This window comes from Cotesia glomerata, linkage group LG8, assembly GCF_020080835.1.
Source record: "Cotesia glomerata isolate CgM1 linkage group LG8, MPM_Cglom_v2.3, whole genome shotgun sequence".
In the NCBI taxonomy this organism is placed as follows: domain Eukaryota; kingdom Metazoa; phylum Arthropoda; class Insecta; order Hymenoptera; family Braconidae; genus Cotesia; species Cotesia glomerata.
This window is the reverse complement of record NC_058165.1, coordinates 11,773,102-11,794,485: the sequence shown is the minus strand read 5'-3', so window position 1 is coordinate 11,794,485 and position 21,384 is coordinate 11,773,102. Positions and strand designations below refer to the sequence as shown.

At 31.5% G+C, this 21,384-nt stretch overlaps 1 protein-coding gene and 1 long non-coding RNA gene across 2 annotated transcripts; one reads left to right on the top strand and one right to left on the bottom strand.

The window, feature by feature from the left end:
* The first annotated feature begins 7,283 nt into the window (after positions 1-7,283).
* Positions 7,284-8,029, top strand: LOC123270800. The gene is made up of 3 exons (XR_006510703.1): positions 7,284-7,491; positions 7,658-7,829; positions 7,924-8,029. It is a non-coding gene; the product is annotated as an uncharacterized LOC123270800 (long non-coding RNA).
* Positions 8,030-19,448: 11,419 nt separating this feature from the next.
* Positions 19,449-20,252, bottom strand: LOC123270086. The gene has a single exon (XM_044736020.1). The coding sequence runs from the start codon at positions 20,250-20,252 to the stop codon at positions 19,449-19,451; it is 804 nt and encodes a 267-aa protein (XP_044591955.1).
* Between the last annotated feature and the right edge of the window lie 1,132 nt (positions 20,253-21,384).

Genomic DNA, 21,384 nt, shown 5'->3' with positions numbered 1-21,384 from the left:
ATATATTTATTATTACTCATTTTATTAGAAATTATCTTAAATCGACCGTTTTTTATAATAATTTAACGATATCGTTGTAAAATTTTAGAGAAGACGCATCAGACACAATTTACCATTTTAATTTTAATCATTAAAATCAGTATAATCATTTAACAATATCAACTTGATAATATTTATGTTTAATTTATCTGTGTTATGATATAATCGAGTTCATCCTTCATGATTATTCCAATACATATAAGTTATTTCAGTTATTAATGATTTAGCTATTCTTTCTTAAAAAACGTATGATTATGAATTCCTACTGTCCCAACAGTCAATCGATAAAATTTAAAATCAATCATTTTGACAGTTATTATAGCAACGGTAACCATGATAACGGTAACCATGGTAACGGCAACCATGGTAACGGTAACCATGGCAACGGTAACCACGGCAACGGTAACCATAGCAACGGTAACCATGGCAACGATAACCATGACAATGGTAACCATGGCAAAGGTTGATTAGCGTGGGTGGTTGTAGGGGGGTTGAGTTCGATAATTTACGGGTGCCACTGATGGTTTCTTAGATTAGAGGGTCAAAATGATATTTCGCTCCCAAAAAAAGAGAGAGATATAGGGAAGGGGAAAGATTATAGGGCACGGGAGGGGAGGAGAAGAATGAGAGGGAGGGGAGGGGAGGGCATATGTGATGGTAGACGAAAAATTCATTTTGGCTAGGAATTGCGTAAAATCCGTTCTTAGTGAGCGTCTACATCACGAATGGAGTAACTATGCTAAATTTCAAGTCAATCGGGCGAATAGTTTCGGAGATCTCGTGATGAGTGAGTGGTATTTCGCTTATATATATATAGATATATGACACCAAGTTTGAAGAAATTATCTTTGGCAAAACTATAAAATAAAACCCGGCGGTCACATATATTTTGTGAACAATACACAAAGGAAAAAATAGAAACTAGTAAATAGTTATAACGTAGAAATTCGAAATGCCTAAATAACATATGTTGGTTTAAAAGTGTTTGTAGTTAAAGTTTTTGAAAAGTTTAAAATATCCTTTTCGTTAGTCGTTGAAAATAAATATTACGCGTGTTGCCAGTAACTCAATGAGTAAAATTCATTGTTGGTAGAAAAATTATGTTGAGTCGAGTTTAAGAAAATTTTAAAAACATAACAACACAAAACAGATGGTTTCAAGGACATAGTATTAGAATTACTATACGGGGAAACCTCGGGTTTAGTTTTCTCACAGCCGAGTCTTTATCTCGCAAGAAACCCTTGTTTTATTGCCTTATTGTAAGTACTCAAAAGTTGAGTGACAACCATGTGTCGGTTACGGGCTAAGTAAACTCATCGGTATAATGCACAAAGTACGAAGTAATCCTACAATAGATTGTAAATAATTATTGTGTACTGTATTATTGAAATGCTCCTCAGCATTGATTGTAAGCTAGTTAAAACGAAAGATAATTATCTAATTTCACCAACCTTACGTTAGTATGATAGCACTATCATTTGAGTTAGAAAAATCAGATAGTTTTGTAAGAGATGTTATTTAACAAATTTTAACGTCCCGTAATAATATCGAATTGGCTAGACATTTTTAAACAAGATGTAAATAAAATAGTTAAGCGTTTGATATCGTAAAGTAGAATTGTCAGTTATAAATTGACAAAGTATATAGTTGATGGACGAAAGTTAAAGATAAATAATTAATAATATTAATGACTAGCAGTCTACCCCGGCTTTGCACGGTATTTAACAATAATTTGAGAATATAAAATAGCCTATGTCATCCGGGGATAGTGTAGCTTCCCATCAGTGAAATAATTTTGCAAATCGGTTCAGTAGTTCCGGAGCCTATTCAATGCCAACAAACAATCAAATCTTTCCCTTTTATAAAATTAGTATAGATTATTGAAGTCGATTATTTGTGAATGCTAGGTCATTAATTGACGTACTAATTGCATACTAGAAAGATGAAGAATTAGATGAGCGATTAAATAATTCAGCACTATATTCTAAATTCATATCGGTATTTTTGCGAAGAGTTATCACTGAGCATTGTTAATTAATATCGCACAATACTCGGATGAAGTTTGCATATTTAAATTGTAATCGAAATTATCATTTTTAAAATCACCATGTGGTATCGGACTACTACGAAATGAACCTTTTTCCTGAGAGTAGTACAGCGAACGTGCCACGAGAGGCAGCACTCGTAGTAGGGACAGACATAAAATATTTTCATTTAAGACAGTGTTATTTACGCTATATTATTTTATTATTTAAAAATAATATTTAAACACAAAAAAATTTTTTTAATAACCACTATGCCAACAAAACATTGTAGTTTTGCAAAGTGTACGTCGGATAATCGCTATCCAGAGGAAAATGTGTTTTTTATACCATTTTTAAAACCTCATATCGACGAGGTTAGATTTCAATAAAAGATTACGAAATTATAAAGTTCTAAATAACTGATAAACTAATTACTTAGAATCATCAATTACATGTTTTCAAAATTATTTTTGAAATTAATTAAATGAATAAAAAATGAATAGCAAATTTTTTTCACACACTGATAGAAGGATTTATTTGTACCAAAAAATATTTGTTAATAGTTAACAAATCATTTATAAGAGACCACTTTTTAGTATTAAACAAATATTTCTTAGTATTTAAAATGATTTGTTTGTATTTAATAAATCTGATGTTCATTTATTGAATATTAATAAATCTTTTTAAAAGAGGTTGGCAATAGCCTAATCGGCTCGGTACCTGCATTTCGAAAGAGTGGGACCAGGGTTTGATTCCGGCGCGCACCAATATTTTTCAATGATTACCCTGATAGCCACAGTTTCAGACCAACCAAGTTGGTGTCAGATAGTTGCCACCAACTTAGCGACAACTTGCGGTCAACTTCCGAATTTGTAACTGTTGGCGCCAAGTTGGCTACAAGTTTCTGAGAAAAAAGAGACCAATCTACTGCCGCAATATGTCGCCAAATTTCTTGAGAAACTTATCGTCAACTTGGTGTGAAAAAGTTTCAGAGCAACTTTTGCCGACAACTTGGTGACAACTTGGTGAACAAGTTGACACCAACCGAGTTACTTTCCAAGAGTTGCCGCCAAGTTGGTGACAAGTTGCGGCAGTAGATTGACAGAAAGTTGCGGCCAACTTGGCTATCAGGGTATAAACTAAGAATATGTGCGTTTCATTGCCAGCCTCTGTACCGGTCGGGTTTTCTGTGGTTTTCCCATATAGTTATGGAGGTAAAATGTCATTATAGAAGTATCTCCATACTATTTAAGACCGTAATTCAAATGCAGGTACTGATTATAACGCGTAAGTCGGCCACAGTCGCAGCACATGTGTGTCGGGCATGAAAGAAAAAAATCCTGACATGCAGGGGGGTGGGGACGAAAAAGTGGTTGAGAGTTATGATGACGGGGTTGAGAGATTATATTGCGGAGAAAAAAGTGGAGAGACAATAATTCCCCACCCTCCCTTGTAAAACACTCTACAGTGATACAAGTAAAACCATCCTCAATTATAACCTCCTCATAAATCTTTTTAAATACTAAGAAATATTCATTAAGGATTAAAAAGTGGTCTCTAATAAATGATTTGTTAAATATTAAAAAATATTTTTAACTAGAAACAAATCCTTCTATTAGTGCAGTTATTGGATATAAATTAAAATGACACATAACCTCTGTCAGTTACCTAATCGTATTCATTTATTACATATAATAACGTTTATTTATTACCATTTATATTTCATTCATATTTCACTCTGAAATAAATCTTAAATTTATAATTATTTTTAATTTCTCTTGTTACAGTTTGAATTTACCGCTAGTTTTTTACTAGAGTTTGTATACTAACCTGTCAATTAATTCATTTTTTTTCCGGTAACTTTCAAGTTACGGCACGCAAACCAACGTTTTAATGTGACAACATTATTGTCTTTTACAGTTGCAAATTTTAATTTTGCTCCAGGAACGTCGTCTTTGGTCAAAAACATGTTTTTTATGTCCACTTTACTATGTGATTAAATGGAGCTCTGACAATGTTTGTCCCTACCGAACCACTAGCGCCGCTAGTGAGTAATTTTTCGTACTTCAGGAAAAAGGCTCATTATTGAATGCCCTGCCGACAGAACAAGATTTTAAGTTCTTAAAGTAATAGAAACGTCGGTCAACAAGATCGATATTTACGTAATTGCAAAATAGTTTGGTTTGAATCTGTACAGCAGCGCAGTTACTGTCCCTTAAACAATAGTAGTCTTGTTTAAGACTGCGGGTTAATTTTACGACAAGTAATAGTCAGGTAGTAAACTCAGGTCAACTGGACCTCAAAAAAAAAGGGGTCGTGGATACTGGTTAGAGTATATTGTCACATCAGCTATGAGGTATCGGTTGTTAGAATTGCTATGGTCTAACATGGAGTACGTTGAGTATCTTAAAGTAAGGGGAATCAGCTATATGTCCTTCTTGGATGTTGAGTGAACGAAATGTGGTTTCTCGTACCTGTATAAAATATGATTGAAATTCAAGCTGGAATTTCAGCGATAGAATATGTGAGCATAGTAACCATTAAAAATTAAATAAAATAATTATTAAGTTATTGTAATTAAGGCTTGATGAAGATAAGATTTATATATTGTCGAGAGCATTACATCTGTCTCTAGCTAAAATGTTAATTCATGTCTTCAAAGTTTCTGACTAGGCTTCGAAGGTGGTCCTGACGAGTGCTGAAGTATCAACTCGTCTGGGATACGTCTGTTGCTCGAGTAACCGTTGTACAGATATTACCAAGTCAGTATGGACGGCAGCGATAGCTGTTGAAGATCTTTCAACAATTGACGATAGTGCATGAGATGCACGAACGTGTGCATCGAGTACGTCATGAACCGTCATTATGATTGTAGACGGAAGACCAGGAATCTTGAAGGGATTTCAGTGGTAAGACGTTACATCGTCGACACTCTTAATCTGTTCTAGGTAAAAAGCTGAGTTGGACTATCACGTTGGCCGTTTAACTCTTGACAGTGTAAAGTTAAGCGGTTGCAGCAACAATCGGCACTTATTAGTGCGAACCTGGAGGAGTTGGTGAACAGCTGGAGTGATCCTGAGCTCCGTAGCAGCTAGGATACTTCATTAGTGCACCGAGTATGAGCTAAATCATTACAAATGGAGGCCAGATGGAGGAGTATTTGCATCCTAATGCTGGCTAGGGAGTCATCGTCCTAGTAGTTGCGTCAAGAGACTGCAAGATTAGGGAATCAATCAAGTGCCGTATGGCAGTAGCTTCTCCGCACTACTAGTGGTTTAATTTGAGAAAGCCGATATGAGTCCTGTGATCGTTGAACGATCGGGCGGTCAGTGATGACCGGGCGACGACTCCAACGTCCTGGTGGTTACGTCGAGAAACTGCGAAGATCTTAATCGATCAAGCGCCGGTTGGCGGTGGTTTCTCCGTACTGCTAGTGGTTTTAGTGATATCTGTCACGAAGCATGCAATCGTTATTGAGTACTAACGACGTAAATGGGTTAAGCTTGAAATTGTACGCATGAAAATTGAATGGAATGTTAAAATTTAGAGCTGCAGACAAGCTATATGGTGAGTAGGGATTCGTATCCGGTGGACGGCTGAGTCAGATACGAAGTCACTGGTGCCAATTGGTCGGCTCTAAAGTTTAAGCATGTATGACTGGATCAGCGGTATAGACACATGCCCTGAGTCCAGTAGGTAGAGGATGCACATGATTATTGTCTAATTGTAATGTGTTGTTGATTTTTGATAAAAAAGAGAACGGCTTTGATCTTACAATAGGAATGGCTGCATGATATCTTAAATTTTTCAAATACTGATAATATTCGAATATTATTTTAGGTCGAAAATAGTGATATAGCAGGCAAAGTGACATGGTCACTTGAACGAGCAGCTGACCACTAGTCGCGAGGACGCGAGCATCATCAGGACGGCCGACTGTAAGCAACGCTATTCTTGTGACAAGACTCGCCCCTACTCAACGAGGGTTGAGAGGACTACGAGAGAGATTGTTAGGGGCATTCCGACGCCACCCTTCATGAGGACCTCACGCGATGGGTCCTAGTACAACGTCTCCCAGTCATTGTCATCCCTTAATTATATTAGCTTTTATTAGATGTCTCATTCCGTAGTCATTGTCGGGTTATTACTTGTAGATGTATAAATATATATGAGTGGTATACAAAATATAAACCTCGAGTCTTACAATAGTGGTTTTTTTGGAATAACTTTCTAACGACTTTATCAATTAACTCTAAAAACTATTCAGCTCCTAACATAAAAAAACCACGTCGATTGCCGCTAATCCGATCAAAATCGGTTGATTCGTTCGAGAGATATCGTGCAGGAAAGAAAGCCCAAAAAAGTGTTTTTTCGGAATTACTTCGAAATTTCTAGTTTGACCAATAAAAACTTAGAAATTCTTTATGAGGCTTAAAAAATTGCGTAGAATGCTACCAACTGCGTATAAATCGGTTCATTCATTCTAAAGTTATTGCGGTTTGAAAATTCAAAAAATAGTGTTCTATGAAACTTTTATCACACTTTTGAGCTCAAAGAGCTCAAAAGCATAGAAAAGGTATCTTTTTGAGCTTGGAGAGCTCAAAACAACACATAGATTGTATTTTTGAGCTCGAAGAGCTCAAAAATTTCGTACGTGCAATTTTAAGCGCCCAGGTATTAACGGAATTAGCGGGAAGTTACAGGGATGGCCTTTAGGGTCAACCGTTTTTCTAATTTTTTTTTACAGCAAATATAAGTTGTTTATACATGTGGATTTTGCAATATAATTGTCGAGATTATAGAAACTTATTCATGTATTGAATCTTACGGGAAAATATATCTCGATGATAATAATAACTTCTATCCAATGACAGGTAAATAACATAATAGTAGTAGGTAAAACTGTAAACGTACAATAACCATTTCTTTTTGAAGCTACTGGAGCTATCATTCGTCGAAGTTTATTAAATGATGAAACCGAAGCGGTAGTTGAAGATGTTGATGCAGAAAATCAAAATCCTAATGAATGTAAGTAAAGACTCAAGTAATAGAAAAAAATTATAAATGTATATATATATATATATATATATATATATATATATATATATATATATATATATATATATATATATATATATATATATATATATATATACACTATAATTATTGCCATAATTATAATGAACAATGTGATTGACATAAATATTGGCTGGAAAAAAGAAATCCTTAAAAAAAGCAGTACCATCAAAATCTCCTAAGCGACCGGTTTCTACGAAACGAAGCGAAAAGTTAGACGATATTGTGATTGAGCTTCTCATTCTTGAGGTTGAGAAGAGAATCCCATTGTGGAACTTCACAATCCCGATTAAAGAACGAAGTCGAGAAACGGTCTCAAATTTGTGGGAAGAAGTTTCGACAGCACTCAATGGTATACAAAATATCAAAAATGTTAGAGTAAAAAACTTTAAGATTCATATTTGAAAATCAAAAAATAATTTTCAATTTTGCGCTATAAATAAGTATTGAATTTTACAACTAAATTTTAATCTTGTTCAGCGCATGATACTCAAATTTTTTTTATTCTATTAAATTAGGAAAAATTAGTGGCCCGGACGCAAAGAAAAAATTTAAAAGCTTGAGAGATGTATACCGACGAATTATTCATGCTGAACAACTACCAAGTGGCTCTGGACGCGTTAATCAAAAAGAGAAATGGAAATTTTACGCCTAAATGGAATTTCTACGTGATATTTGTCTTGTTCGACCGTAAATTACAACAGCAATGATTTTATTTTTGGCATTTTTCAAGCTAATTGAACTTCATTTATAACTTATATTCAATAATCATAATTGGATGCAGAACAAGTAGTAATGTTAGCCGAGTTGTCGAAGGGGAGCATGACGAAAATGAATGTGATCAATCGATCGATTTAAGTGAGAGCGTCGATGAATAAGTCAATGAAGAGAGCAGTAACTCGCTTGGTACATATCGTTCATAGATTTCTTAATTTTACAGATATTGTTTCTTTTCTTATGACTCATATAATTTTCACGAAATTTTTAACAAATTAGATGTTTAGCCAAATAAAAAACCAAAGAGACGTTCTACAAAAGATGATGCCATATTTATAGCTAAATTTGTTATTAAAGACAAATTTGGGGGCTGGGGAAATAAAGGATAAAGGAGGGAGGAGGAACCTTACTCAGTAGGAATTTTTCGGTAATCGAAAAAATAATTCAGAAAGCCCAGACCGGGACTCGAACCCGGATCGTTTGGTTACGCGCCAAAGGCTCTACCAGTTAAGCTATCCGAGACATTGTCCGTAACTACCATTCAGTCACCAAATAAGACCTACCGAGTAATAAACACCACCATCCATCTTACGGTAAAAAGCGTAAAAAAACATTAAGTATGATACGATTATCAAACTTAATCGTATTGCCGATGCTGTTGCCATAGAAGAACCACCTCTTGTATTACCTCAAGCTCCACAAATAGATGATGTGGACGGTTTTTTAATAGGAATTGGTACTTACGTGCGACGATTGCCACAGCAACAAAGAATGGAAACTATTATTGAGATTTTAAATTTGGTTCACCAGAAGTGCCGGCGTATCACTGCTGACAATTGATATTCATCTACCTAATCACCGATTTTTAATAAAAAAAAATGTTTCCTCATTCCTATTACTTTTCATTAAGATTTCAATCTTTCCAATAGTACACTCAATTTTTTCTAATTAAATAATTTTCTTTCTATGAAGTTCATGATGTCGTTTCAATAAAAGAAAAAACAAAACTCATCATAGAATGTTTTTATTTTTAAATAATTGTATAACATTAGATATTGTTATTATCGTTTGTGAAAATATGAAGAGATATTTCATGTATATTTGACTGATTTAATAAAAACATTTTTAATTTGACTTAAAAAAAAACTGCAGTTATTAATATTATTTTTGTTCTCTGTTTTTTTTTTTTTTATGACAAATGTTAAATTTTGATTAATTTCCTTTGATTTTTTATGCATTACCAAAAGTAAATTCATGAAAAATTAAAGGTCTTTTTTTCGATCTATGATTGGTTTTAATCATCATCCCGGGTATATCTATTGCATGCATATGAATATATTTACGACGGTACTTTAATTTTAACCCTGGATTGAAAAGCTGGCCCTCAAAAATTACTGCAACTTGTAACGGGGTGGTTAACCCGGTCCAATTGGTCACCCCTTTCCTCTTTTGAAACGGGCGCCACTGGGATTTTATACACGGTGTCCCAGAAACCGGGGTAGCATAAGAAGGGAAAGATCGGGTCGTAAGAAGCTTGAGAGAGAGGGCTGTAAATAAATACTGAGGAAAAATTTATCCAATTAATAAAATTTATTGAGCACTAGAGTTATGTACGCGCGCAAGCGCGCGCCTACATATAAAGTATATGTATTATTTTTATGCTTATGATGTATTCTACCAATCACATGATGAATAAATTTGATGCAACAAACAGTTCATCTCAATTTTAGATTTAAAAAAATGCTTATGGTTATTCGATCAATCACATCACGAATAAAATAATGCCGTATACATTTTAATACAAAGTTGTTTTTTTTTTCTAATAACAAGTATCTGAAATGTAAAAATTAATATTAATTGCACGATTAGATTAGTTATAAGAAATTTTTAGATAAAACATTTTCATAGTCGTTTTTGTATTGATTAATGACGTCTATACGTTAAGTAAAGGAAAGTGCGTGTTTGGAAATGAATGGATGTTCATATCCTTTAAATCCTTTAAAGTAACCCTTTAAATTAAAATACATGAAAGTCTTGAAGTTAGTCAAAGATCGAAACTCGCACAAAACGGGCCATGATTCATTATTGGTTAAAATTTAGGCGCACACGTAGCGCGCTATTCGAATTTCTAGTATTTTTATTAAAATTCAACGGAAATTTGACGGGAAACAAAACCCAGTGAACACAATTATGTCAAACTGACGTAAGAATGATGTCAGCTACGTCATGATTTACGTAAGATATGACTCATATATGAGTCATATATGACTCATAATTTCCCACTTCCTGACGTAAGATTTTTACGTAAGATAGATGACGTAAATATGACCTCTGATTGAGGTCATCATGACTTAACTGACGTCAGATTGACATAACTCTGATGTCATAGAGGAGTAAACTTGCTACCAAATTCTTACAAAAATATGACGTCCAGCTGACTTACTTGTCATTTAATTGTCATCAAGGTGACATAAATTTGATCTAAAAATAGTGATGTAAAGTTGCGTCCAAATGCTTACAAAAATATGACGTCCAGCTGATATAATTGTCATTTAACTAACATCTTGATGACATAACTCTGATGTCATAGGGATAAAAATAAGTACTATAACCATTTATCACTATGATATTAAATAACTACAATAATGTGAAATTCAACTGAGATAAGAAATAATTTACATAGCTAGAAAATTTACTTGCAATTAGTAGTTGTAGAAATATGAGTTAAAAATTAAACAATATTTAACTCAAAATGAAAAATTTATTTATTTTTATTTTTAGTCGGACTGCACTTTTTTAAAACTTAAGTTTAAATAATGACAAATAAAAATTATAAATCGTTATTATAACAAACTATAAATTACAATGAATAAAAAAAATACAGACTTTTGATATCATTACATTGTACTTCGGTATACATAATTAAAAAGTCTGATATTGTGTATTTTTTTTCAAGTATAGATAAACACACGAAACTTGAATTAAAAAATAATATTGCATTCTCAATATCAATTTATATTGATTAACGAGAATAATAATTATTAATTATTTTTTTAACTACTACAAAAAACTCAAAAAGTGAAAATGACAATTAAAGATTCTAGTGCTATCAATGCATTCTAGTATTTATTGTTATCAACGTCTGTTATTGTTTATTTTCACTGTTTGAATTAAAGACTAGCACGCAGATCTAGAATTATTAAGAGAAATTGCTCAACTTTAAACTTAAAATATTATGATATAATTTTCTTTATAATTATGAATATCTTTAGTATCTAAAAATTAATAAAAGAAAAATCCAAAAAGTGAAAATAACAATTAAAGATTCTAGTGCTATCAATGCATTCTAGTATTTATTGTTATCAACGTCTGTTATTGTTTATTTTCACTTTTTGAATTAGACTAGCACGCAGATCTAGAATTATTAAGAGAAATTGCTCAACTTTAAACTTAAAATATTATGATAAAATTTTCTTCATAATTATGAATATCTTTAGTATCTAAAAATTAATAAAAGAAAAATCCAAAAAGTGAAAATAACAATTAAAGATTCTAGTGCTATCAATGCATTCTAGTATTTATTGTTATCAACGTCTGTAATCGTTTATTTCCACTGTTTGAATTAAAGACTAGCACGCAGATCTAGAATTATTAAGAGAAATCGCGCAACTTTAAACTTAAAATATTATTATATATTTTTTTTATAATTATGAGTATCGTTAGTATTTGAAAATTAATAAAAGAAAAATCCAAAAAGTGAAAATAACAATTAAAGATTCTAGTGCTATCAATGCATTCTAGTATTTATTGTTGTTAACGTCTGTAATTATTTATTTTCACTTTTAGGTTATAAGTTAGCTTACAAATTTTGAAAAATATTGAACTTTGCGTAACACCTATAGAAATTACGCATTATTTCCAATCTGTTCCTGGTTACCAGCATTTGCCCGTGTATTTTTTTTTTGTCACCAGCTTTGGCTGCTCTCCCGCTCTTTGATTTCCAAGCCTGAACCAATTGGTCCCAGCCTTACTGAATTCAGCTTTGTCCCACGTCGGAAACTTTTCAAGAATAATTTCTGAAAGATAATTTTTAAATGATTATTTTGTCGTTTTGTAGTTTAATTTGATTGATAAGTTATCCCTTACTTTCGCAAATTTCGATCACTTTCAAAGTGTTAATCTTGTACTTGGTTATTTTTCCTTCCCAAGTATTGTCCTTTGCAAATTTGTTCGAAAAAATAAAAGCTAACGCCCTTTCCGTAAAATCTTTTCCGTTAGCTCCCCCGACTTGCTTGATTTTTCGTATCTAGACAAAAATTTAATAGACGATAATGTAATAAAAAGGAAGTGAAACATAATTCCAAAAATGAGTTAATATATCACCAGAAATCTGTCATTTTTTCGTGCCTATTAATATAATAATGAATCACTTAAAAAATACTTTTAAAAAATCATGCTCATGTTAAAATATAAAACAGAATTGCAGTAATACCCATGTTTGACAATAAAATAGGACATAGGAATAAATAAATACTTAAAATTTTTAAATTTTGTTGATCAATTTTTCCAATTATTTTAAAGTCGTTAATTATTCTGAGCTAAACTAAATTTTTTTAAAATGATTGTTGATTATTAATGTAAACTTGTTAAGTCATGATATTAAAAATTTTTTGCTCAATCAATTAATTAAAAGATGTATATTTTTTCTTAAAATTTATCTAATAGATTGTCTTGCAGCAGTCAGTATTTTCATTGATTAAAGTAATTTAATAATAAAATAAATAGAGAATAAATATTTTAAATCACAGTTATTTAAAAATTTTTACCTTTAAATAATTTTTTTTTCAATAAAGTTTAAAATATGAGTGCATATGTTCTGCAAAACAATATATGTTGATTAGACATTAAATATTTCATGACCAAGAAATAGGTAGAACTATAGAGTATGCAAATATTTGAAATGTTAAGATTAAAATTTTCTAACTTTATCAAATGATATAATCATAAATAACTTACAAATTCATTCTTGAATTCGACGCAAGATTCCAGTCGTACTTCAAAGGCTGTCACCTTATCTCGGGTATCGAGTTTTAAGTGAGATTCTACTTCTGTAGAAATAGCAGTGTCCAAGCCCGAATTCCCATTATTGTTAGACACGCTTCTTTGCTTCAAGTCCCTTACCTCTATGACGAGTTTACCCAATAAATGAACACAAGTATCTAATTTATCTGAAATCATAATAATAACAATTACAATACCATACAAATGTTTCAAAATTCTTATCAAAATTTAATCATTTTAATCATACATTCACTTGACAGAAATATAATAAATATTAGAGTCAAAATATTACCATCAAGAATTTCAAGCTTGTGATTGACCTGCGCATTTGTGCTCTCGTTAACTCCATGACTTCCCGAAGTTATTACTTCTGATTTGTTTTTATTAGACTTAACATTATTTAGAATTTTATTTGCACTAGATAAAGCCTTATCTATTTCTGTGTTTAAGTCAATGCCATTACCGTGACTTTCTTCCGAATCACTGCTTCTCCTTTCTAAATTACTGATGCTTTCTGATGAGTTTTTCGTAAACATTGGGAATGAAGGAACTAAAAGATAGAATTAAAACATTTATATTAAATATTCATAAAAATCAATACATACTATGTAGTTAGTGAAGAAAAGATATTGCTATTGTAATATTGCTATGTAATATTAATTACCAACAACTTCGCGAATAACATCTTATTTTATCAATTTGTCGAATTAAAAGTAAAATTTAGTTTTTACATAAAGAGATGCTAATTATTTAATGTATTAAAAATTTCTATCTGGTTCACCATGGTCACTGTCTTCATCAGAGCTCGAGGTATAAATACGACTTTTTTTGTTACTCAATTTTAAAGCATCTCGAACCGGCGAAGTGACCGTTTTTTTTTCTACACCCCCGTCCAAGTGTTTCCGGTGCTGATGAATACTGTGAGTCTTCAGCTGCTTGTCTAGCGGATTCTAAGGTATCTACAATCATCATAAGAATTATATATAATTATTTGAGTATTAAACGGATTAAAAATTTTATTATTTAATGAATAATAAATCATACACATCTTCAAGATATGCTAATAGAAATATATATAGTAAAATATTTTCCAGGTGAATTTAATGAATTATTTAATTTCTAAACAGAATTTAAAATATATATAAATCAATATTGCAACGTTCAATAATTAACTCGGCAGCTAGCAGAAATCTGACATTTTTTTTTTTAGTTGAAAATTAATAAAAAATATATACGTAGGTACCTGCTGATTTCAATACCATTAATAATTCTAATACTTACCACAATATCTCAAAATTTGTACTGCATGAATAGGCCAGTCCTCAAGTGGTGTTATTCGGTTCTTCATCTTCTGCGTGATATTTTTCATCCGTAGCCCTGGCCACCGACATGCGATCTTATCTTCATACCGATCGTCACGTAAAAGTTAATTTGAAGGTACTTCTGAGTACTCCTTTGCTTCGATAAAATAAACCACAGCGTAATCTTTTTTCGTCTTTATTTGGGTACTAAAAAAAAATAATAAATTAATGTATCTAAAAGAATTTCATAATTTTAGGTTAGGTTTTGTATTTTTATCACTGTTATTAACAAACGTTATGTATAAGTATATACTCACATCGGGCTCATCATTCGGCAATTTTTTTTTTTAATAATTAACTTTTTTATAACAAATTAATAATTTTATCACTGTTATATAAATTTCTAAGTTATGAGGTACCGGGGAAATATTCCGCCACTTTAGTTATGAGCATGGGACCCACGCCGTGGGTAAAAATGGGTAGAAGGGGATAATGACTACTGCGCAGTGCGCGGCCCGCGCTTTTATATCTCCAAAAATTTACTTTCATACTGCGTATCTGCAAATTTTACAAAAATAATTTCCCTTTGCGTATTATTATAATAATAATAATAATAATTTACCGAAAAAGGTGTACAAGTAAAAAGCAATAAATAAAATAATAATAATAATAATAATAATAATTAATTATGATGTTGTTATTAGTTGGTCATATTTATAAAAGATTGAAAAAAGTTATTTTACCGTTGAATTACGCGGTAAAATGCGCAAGATGGCTACTTAATAACCAATCACGCAAATATATACATACAAGCCTTCATAATGTTTATGTTTATATTTATAATACACATCAAGCTTTTAATATCTACTGTTTATAAATAATAATTTACAGTCTGACTACCATAAATATTCTATTTCAAGTGCTTGTGAAATGGGTTTATTTGTTTCTGTAAAAAACGAGAAGGATATCTGACCTTTATATATAACAGAGTGAGCATTAAATTTTTTTATTAATATGAAGGTTAATTTAAAAATTAACCTCATTACTATGTTGTGTTTTTTAGTTTTTACTTACATGTATTTCGAATTTACATTTTTTATTAGGATTAGCTTATCTAATTGTTAGCAAAATTCTAAAATTTTTTCATGTCTGTTGTTTTTGAAAGATGGTCGATATTGAAAAACGATAAGAGAAAACTAGTTATTTAAATCTCATGTACATAAGTAATTAATAAAAAATTTCTTTTTTCATTTTATATGGAAATAAATTAAAAATTATCAAAATAATTTTTTAATTGAAAAAATTTGTTTCTATTGTCTAATATCTACTACTACCTTCTATGTCATAAAAAAATTTTATTTTTTTCATTTCAGACGATTTTCACCTCACATTTTTTTTTAATATAAATCAAAATGCCTAAAAAACCGATTTCATTTATGACAAAACGAAGAGTCAATCAGATTATTCAAGAGGAAATTCAGACCGCAAGAAATATTCAAGCTGTAAATATTACAACAGATAGAATTCAACAGACCTTACTTAATGTCCCAGTGTCAAGTACTGATTCACAAGGTGATATTGAAAATAACCTTAAAGTTCTGGTACAAAATAGTAATCAATCTAATCATGACTGTAATGATCAAATGGTGCAAACTACAGAAAATAATAAAATTGAACGGCCTAAAACTTTCGAATACATACAGTTTCATCAAGAAGCTGGGTCTGCATCATTGACTACATTGTCTGAAGATTTGCTATTTTGGCTATCTGAAAATAGCGTCTCGCAACAAGCTGCGAATAAATTAATAAGTATTTTCCGTAGCCATGGACACCAAGACGAATTGAAGAAAGACGTTCGTACTTTGATGAAAACTCCTCGTGATGTGACAGGGAAGATTGTTAATGGCAATGGAGGATCTTACTTCCATTTTGGGATCACCCATGGATTAACTCGCTCAATAAATAAATATTACAATATTTGCCCTGCGAACATTTTGATTCAACTAAATTGTGATGGGATGTCTTTCAGCAAATCGTCTAGCAGTCAATTTTGGCCTCTGCTGGCCGCAATTCAGGCCGATTTTTACACTAAACCATTCTTAGTTGGACTCTTCTACGGACACTCTAAACCAAATAATTTTAACGTATACATAAATCCTTTCGTTGATGACATGAAAGATTTACATGAAAACGGCATAAAAATCAATGGTAAGACAATCAATGCTATAATTTGTGATGCCCCAGCTAGAGCATATTTGACTTTAACAAAGTCTCACAGTGGGTATTTTGGATGTTCCAAATGTACCCAACAAGGAAAATGGGGAAACTGCGTTAATTTTCCAGAAATTAATAATCCGCTTCGAACAGACGAATCATTTAAAAATCAAATGCAAGAAGAACATCACTTAGGTGAATCCTTACTTCTTGTTTTGGATTTTGGAATGGTATCCCAAATCCCTTTGGATTATCAACATCTTGTATGCTTGGGTGTAGCAAAATGTGTAGCCATTTACTTCGCTTGGCTAATGGTTCCAAGGCTCATCGACTAACAAAGGATCGAATAGAAGATTTCAATGAGGCGCTACAAGCCATGAAAACTTGTATTCCGCTTGAATTTGCACGAAAACCAAGACTGTTAGATAGTGTCGCAAAGTGGAAAGCCACAGAGTGTCGTCAATTTTTATTATATACAGGTCCAATAATATTAAAAAATATTTTGAGACCACGATATTACAATCACTTTATGGCTCTAAGTGTTGCGATAAGAATTTTATGTGATCCTCGAAGATACCTAGTTTATAATAATTATGCTGATGAATTATTAAGGTGGTTCGTTGAGGACTACAAAAATTTATTCGGCTCGGATTCAATATAATATAATGTCCATAATTTGATTCATCTTGCCAAGGATGCCAAAAAATTTGGACCACTGGACGATTTTAGTGCTTTTAAATTTGAAAATTATATGTCGAACATCCAAAGTAAAGTCAAAGATGCACCAAAACCTTTAGAACAAGTAGTTAATCGTGTTCATGAAGAAGATGCTTTGCCAGTAAAAAATCATTTCGTTCCATCATATCCACTGATTAAAAAATTAGATTATGGTAAAATTAATTCTTTAGAGTTTAATGGTTTCACCTTGAATTAAAAAAAAAATGAAAATTGTTGTTTATTATCAAATAATCATATTTTAATGATTAATCACATAGATATTATCAATGATGAAATAACAATAGAAGGCGAACTTTTTTCTAACTTTCATTCGCTATTTGTAAAACCCTGTGACTCTAAAGATTTGAATATGTATTTAGTAAAAAAGCGTATTAATCCAGAATTGATAACTGTTACAACGGACGTTGTAAAATCGAAATGTTTATATTTTTCATATGTTAATAGTGATTATTTTGTTACTGTACCTTTATTACAATATAATAATTGATTTTGAAATTAGTTTATACATTTTATTTATATAATAATCCTAATCCTTTCAACGTTAAAAGTATATTTAATGTTTGCATTTAAAGATAATTTGTGGTTACTAAAATTTGGACATTACAAATAAAAATAAAAATTAATAAATTTTACATGAAATTACACTATCGATTATTAAATCGATACAAAATATAAAATAGTATAATACATAGCATAAAATACCTTTTATTAACACAAGAATACCGTTTATTTTTATGCAGTCATGACATTAACATTACCTCAGTTGTATGTAAGAAGATGACCTGAAGCTAATGCTTAAGTATGACGTTCATCGTACATTAATTGTACGTAAAAATATGAGCCGTGTCTTATGTAAGCATATGACGGTATTATTATATCACTTTGACGTCAGAATATGACTTGTAATTTATGTAATCGTATGATTTATTTCTTACGTAAATAATACATAAATTCATGGCTTTAATATGACGTCACAATATAATATGAATATGACATAATATTTACGCAATATTTGAGTCATCATTATGATGTCATATAAAAGTCAAATTTTAGGTCAGTTCTATATCATAATTATGTCACACTATATGACATCATATCAAAGTCATCAATAGAGTCATTTTTATGTCATATCTATGTAAAAATTTAATGATCTCTATATGACCTGCCTATGACGTCATATGGAGGTCATGTGTTCACTGGGAAGAGTAAACGCGAAATGACGAGTTTGTATGTGTGTGTGATTCTGTCTCTGTCTGCTTGTGTGTATGTATGTATGTGTGTTTGAGTGTGATCTTAAGATGAAGAGAGAGGGACAGAAGACAAATAGTATATTACCATGACACTCGATGTTTTTCTTTTTGAGTGTCTGTACATAATATTGTTTAATTTTATGTTTATGTTATAATCTTTTTCAATAAATTTTTTGAAAAGAAGCGGAAAAAAAAACAGCTGAAGACAGACGCGGAAAAACAGTCCTGCCGGTGAAAACACGGGTGTACATGTGTGTGTGTGTGTGTGTGTGTGTGTGTGTGTGTGTGTGTGTGTGTGTGTGTGTGTGTGTTTGTGTTTGTGTGATATTATGATAGAGAAAGAGGGATAGATAACAAATAGTATATTATCATGACACTTTATGTTTTTTTATGTGAATGTCTGTGTATAATATTGTTTAATTTTAAGTCTATTTGCTAGTGTTTTATAATATATTTTTTGAAAATAGGCGGGAAAAAAATAATAAAACAGCTAAAACAGGTGCGGAAAAACAGTGCTTCCGTTGAAAACACGGGTGTACATATGTGTGTGTGTGTGTGTGTGTGTGTGTGTGTGTGTGTGTGTGTGGGTGTGTGTGTGTGTGTGTGTGTGTGTTTGTGTGTGTCAGATAATTGATTAAAATTTCTTATTCTGATTTTGATTAGCATATAATGCTGTGTATCGGAGAAATCGTGCAATTTGTTTCACTAAAAGTTTCCATTATTTGATGTGTAGAACAATGAACTTCTTTCACATAAAATATTAGTGGAAACTGTTGACAAACCTTATTGTAAAGCATATAACGTGTTCACGGAAATTAATCAGTTTATACTGTTTTTAATATTTGATATAATTACAGTATTAATTTCCTAAAATGATTATTTCCAAATATTGAAATATTTTCATTCTTTCTGTATTGAAATTTATAGGTTCTTTATGTTGGATCAATTAAGTTATTTAAAAGATCTATTAGTTAGATTATTTTTGTTCGGCTATCGTTGAATACAGATTTCAAAATTTATGTGAAAATTTATTTATAAACTATGTTCTTAACTACTTTATTATGATTCTCAGAAGCTAAATATACCTGTAAGCCTGCCCAAGAACGTACTCGTGAAAATGCAACATAAAGTTGACAATGATTAAAAACATATTTAGTAAGATCTACCTCAATTTTATCAAAAGTTTGACCTTGTGCTTTGTTAATCGTCATGCAGAATGCTATTTTAATGGGAAATTGTCGTCTTTTAAAAGTAAAGGGATATTCGTTTTCACAATACAATGTTAACCTGTTTATAAAGACAATCTCTCCAGCTCTGTCACCTGATAATATTTTACACCTTAAAACATTAACTCCTAATTCTAGTATTATTAGCCTTGTTCCATTACAGAGTCCTTCGCTTAAGTTTAAATTTCTAATCAACATCGCTATAGAAAATTGTCGTAATTTCAGTTCATATAGCGGGAAATTAGGTGGATTCAAAGTATTTAAGTATTCGGGTAAAATTATATCATCGATGTTTCCGTTATCACAGTTTTCAGTACTGTCAACAGCTGTGAAAATTTTTTCAGTTGTAGAGTCCAAGAGTTCTATGACTTGTTTATTTATTTCATCCACATCTATATTTCTTGCTGATAAAATGACTGCAGACGTAAGTTGATCATAACATTTTTCTCTGATTATCCTACCGTATACATTTTCTACAATATCATTATTATTTGATGTAAAACATGAGTCTGGTAAACTGACTTCATCATTCATATTATTGACGGTTCCATTACCAATTTTTAATAAAAAATTCACAAATTCTATTTCTTCAGGTAATGCTCGCATATTTTGTGTTAATGAAAACTGATGAAAACCTCTTCATAATAAACTGAATTTAATAGAAATATTAACAGTTTCACTTCGAGTCACCCGAGGTTGAACTGGAAGTAATTGACGAAAATCCCCTCCTAAAATCATCATTTTTCCGCCAAAAGGCATATCATTATCCATTATATGACGCAACGTATGATCTATAATTTCTAGTGCATATCTAGGCGACATTGGAGCTTCATCCCAAATAAAAACATCAATGTTTTTCAAACATTCACCTTGCTTAGAATTAGGTTTAATATAAGAGGATGAATCCGAGAACATTGGTACAGGGAACCCAAACATTTTATGAACGGTTTTTCCGTTAGGTAAAAGGGTTGCTGCAATACCCGTATATGCCATTGTACAGACGTTTTTGTTTAAATTTTTTAGAATATGACAGAGAGTTGTATAAATAAACGTTTTTCCAGACCCAGCAGGTCCATCTATGTAAATACAATTCGATGTCGAAAGCCTTTCACTCTTAATTGAGCTTAATGTAAAATTGACTACCTGTTTTTGACGGACATTAGTTTATTGTAATACGTATGTGAGTCGTTCGCGTTTACAGTTTGCAATAGTTCACCATCTGGTAATCCATCATCAATTTCATTTATTTGAATCATATTGGGAAACGTCGAAAGACTGTGACCTTCACGATTCAGCATAGAATTGATGTAAATGTAAGCTTTTTTCTCTCCTTCTTCTGCTCTGAAACGTCTTTTATAATCTTCGGACATAGATCCTTTAAATTCCTCCCATAAATCTTCTAGTCGAAGTGGCTGACAATGAATTAATAACCAGCGAACAAATAAACAGCGTAATTGCCGTGGCATCATCCATATTATTGCTTCATTTAATGTTCTTCTCCACTCTTGATCGTCTTCTATCAGACCAGCTGCTAAACATGTAGATGTAAAAGAATCATAAAGAGTTCCATTTACTGTTCTTAGTTCTTCAAAACTTTTTGCGCCTTTGATGTGAACCAATAATAATCTTAGATGAAATAATTCAACTTGAGCAGGACTAATTGAATACATTCGTCCAATAACGTTATGATGTTTTTTTCGTGGTTGCCAACTTGCAATTTTAGTCTTATTGTCTTTTT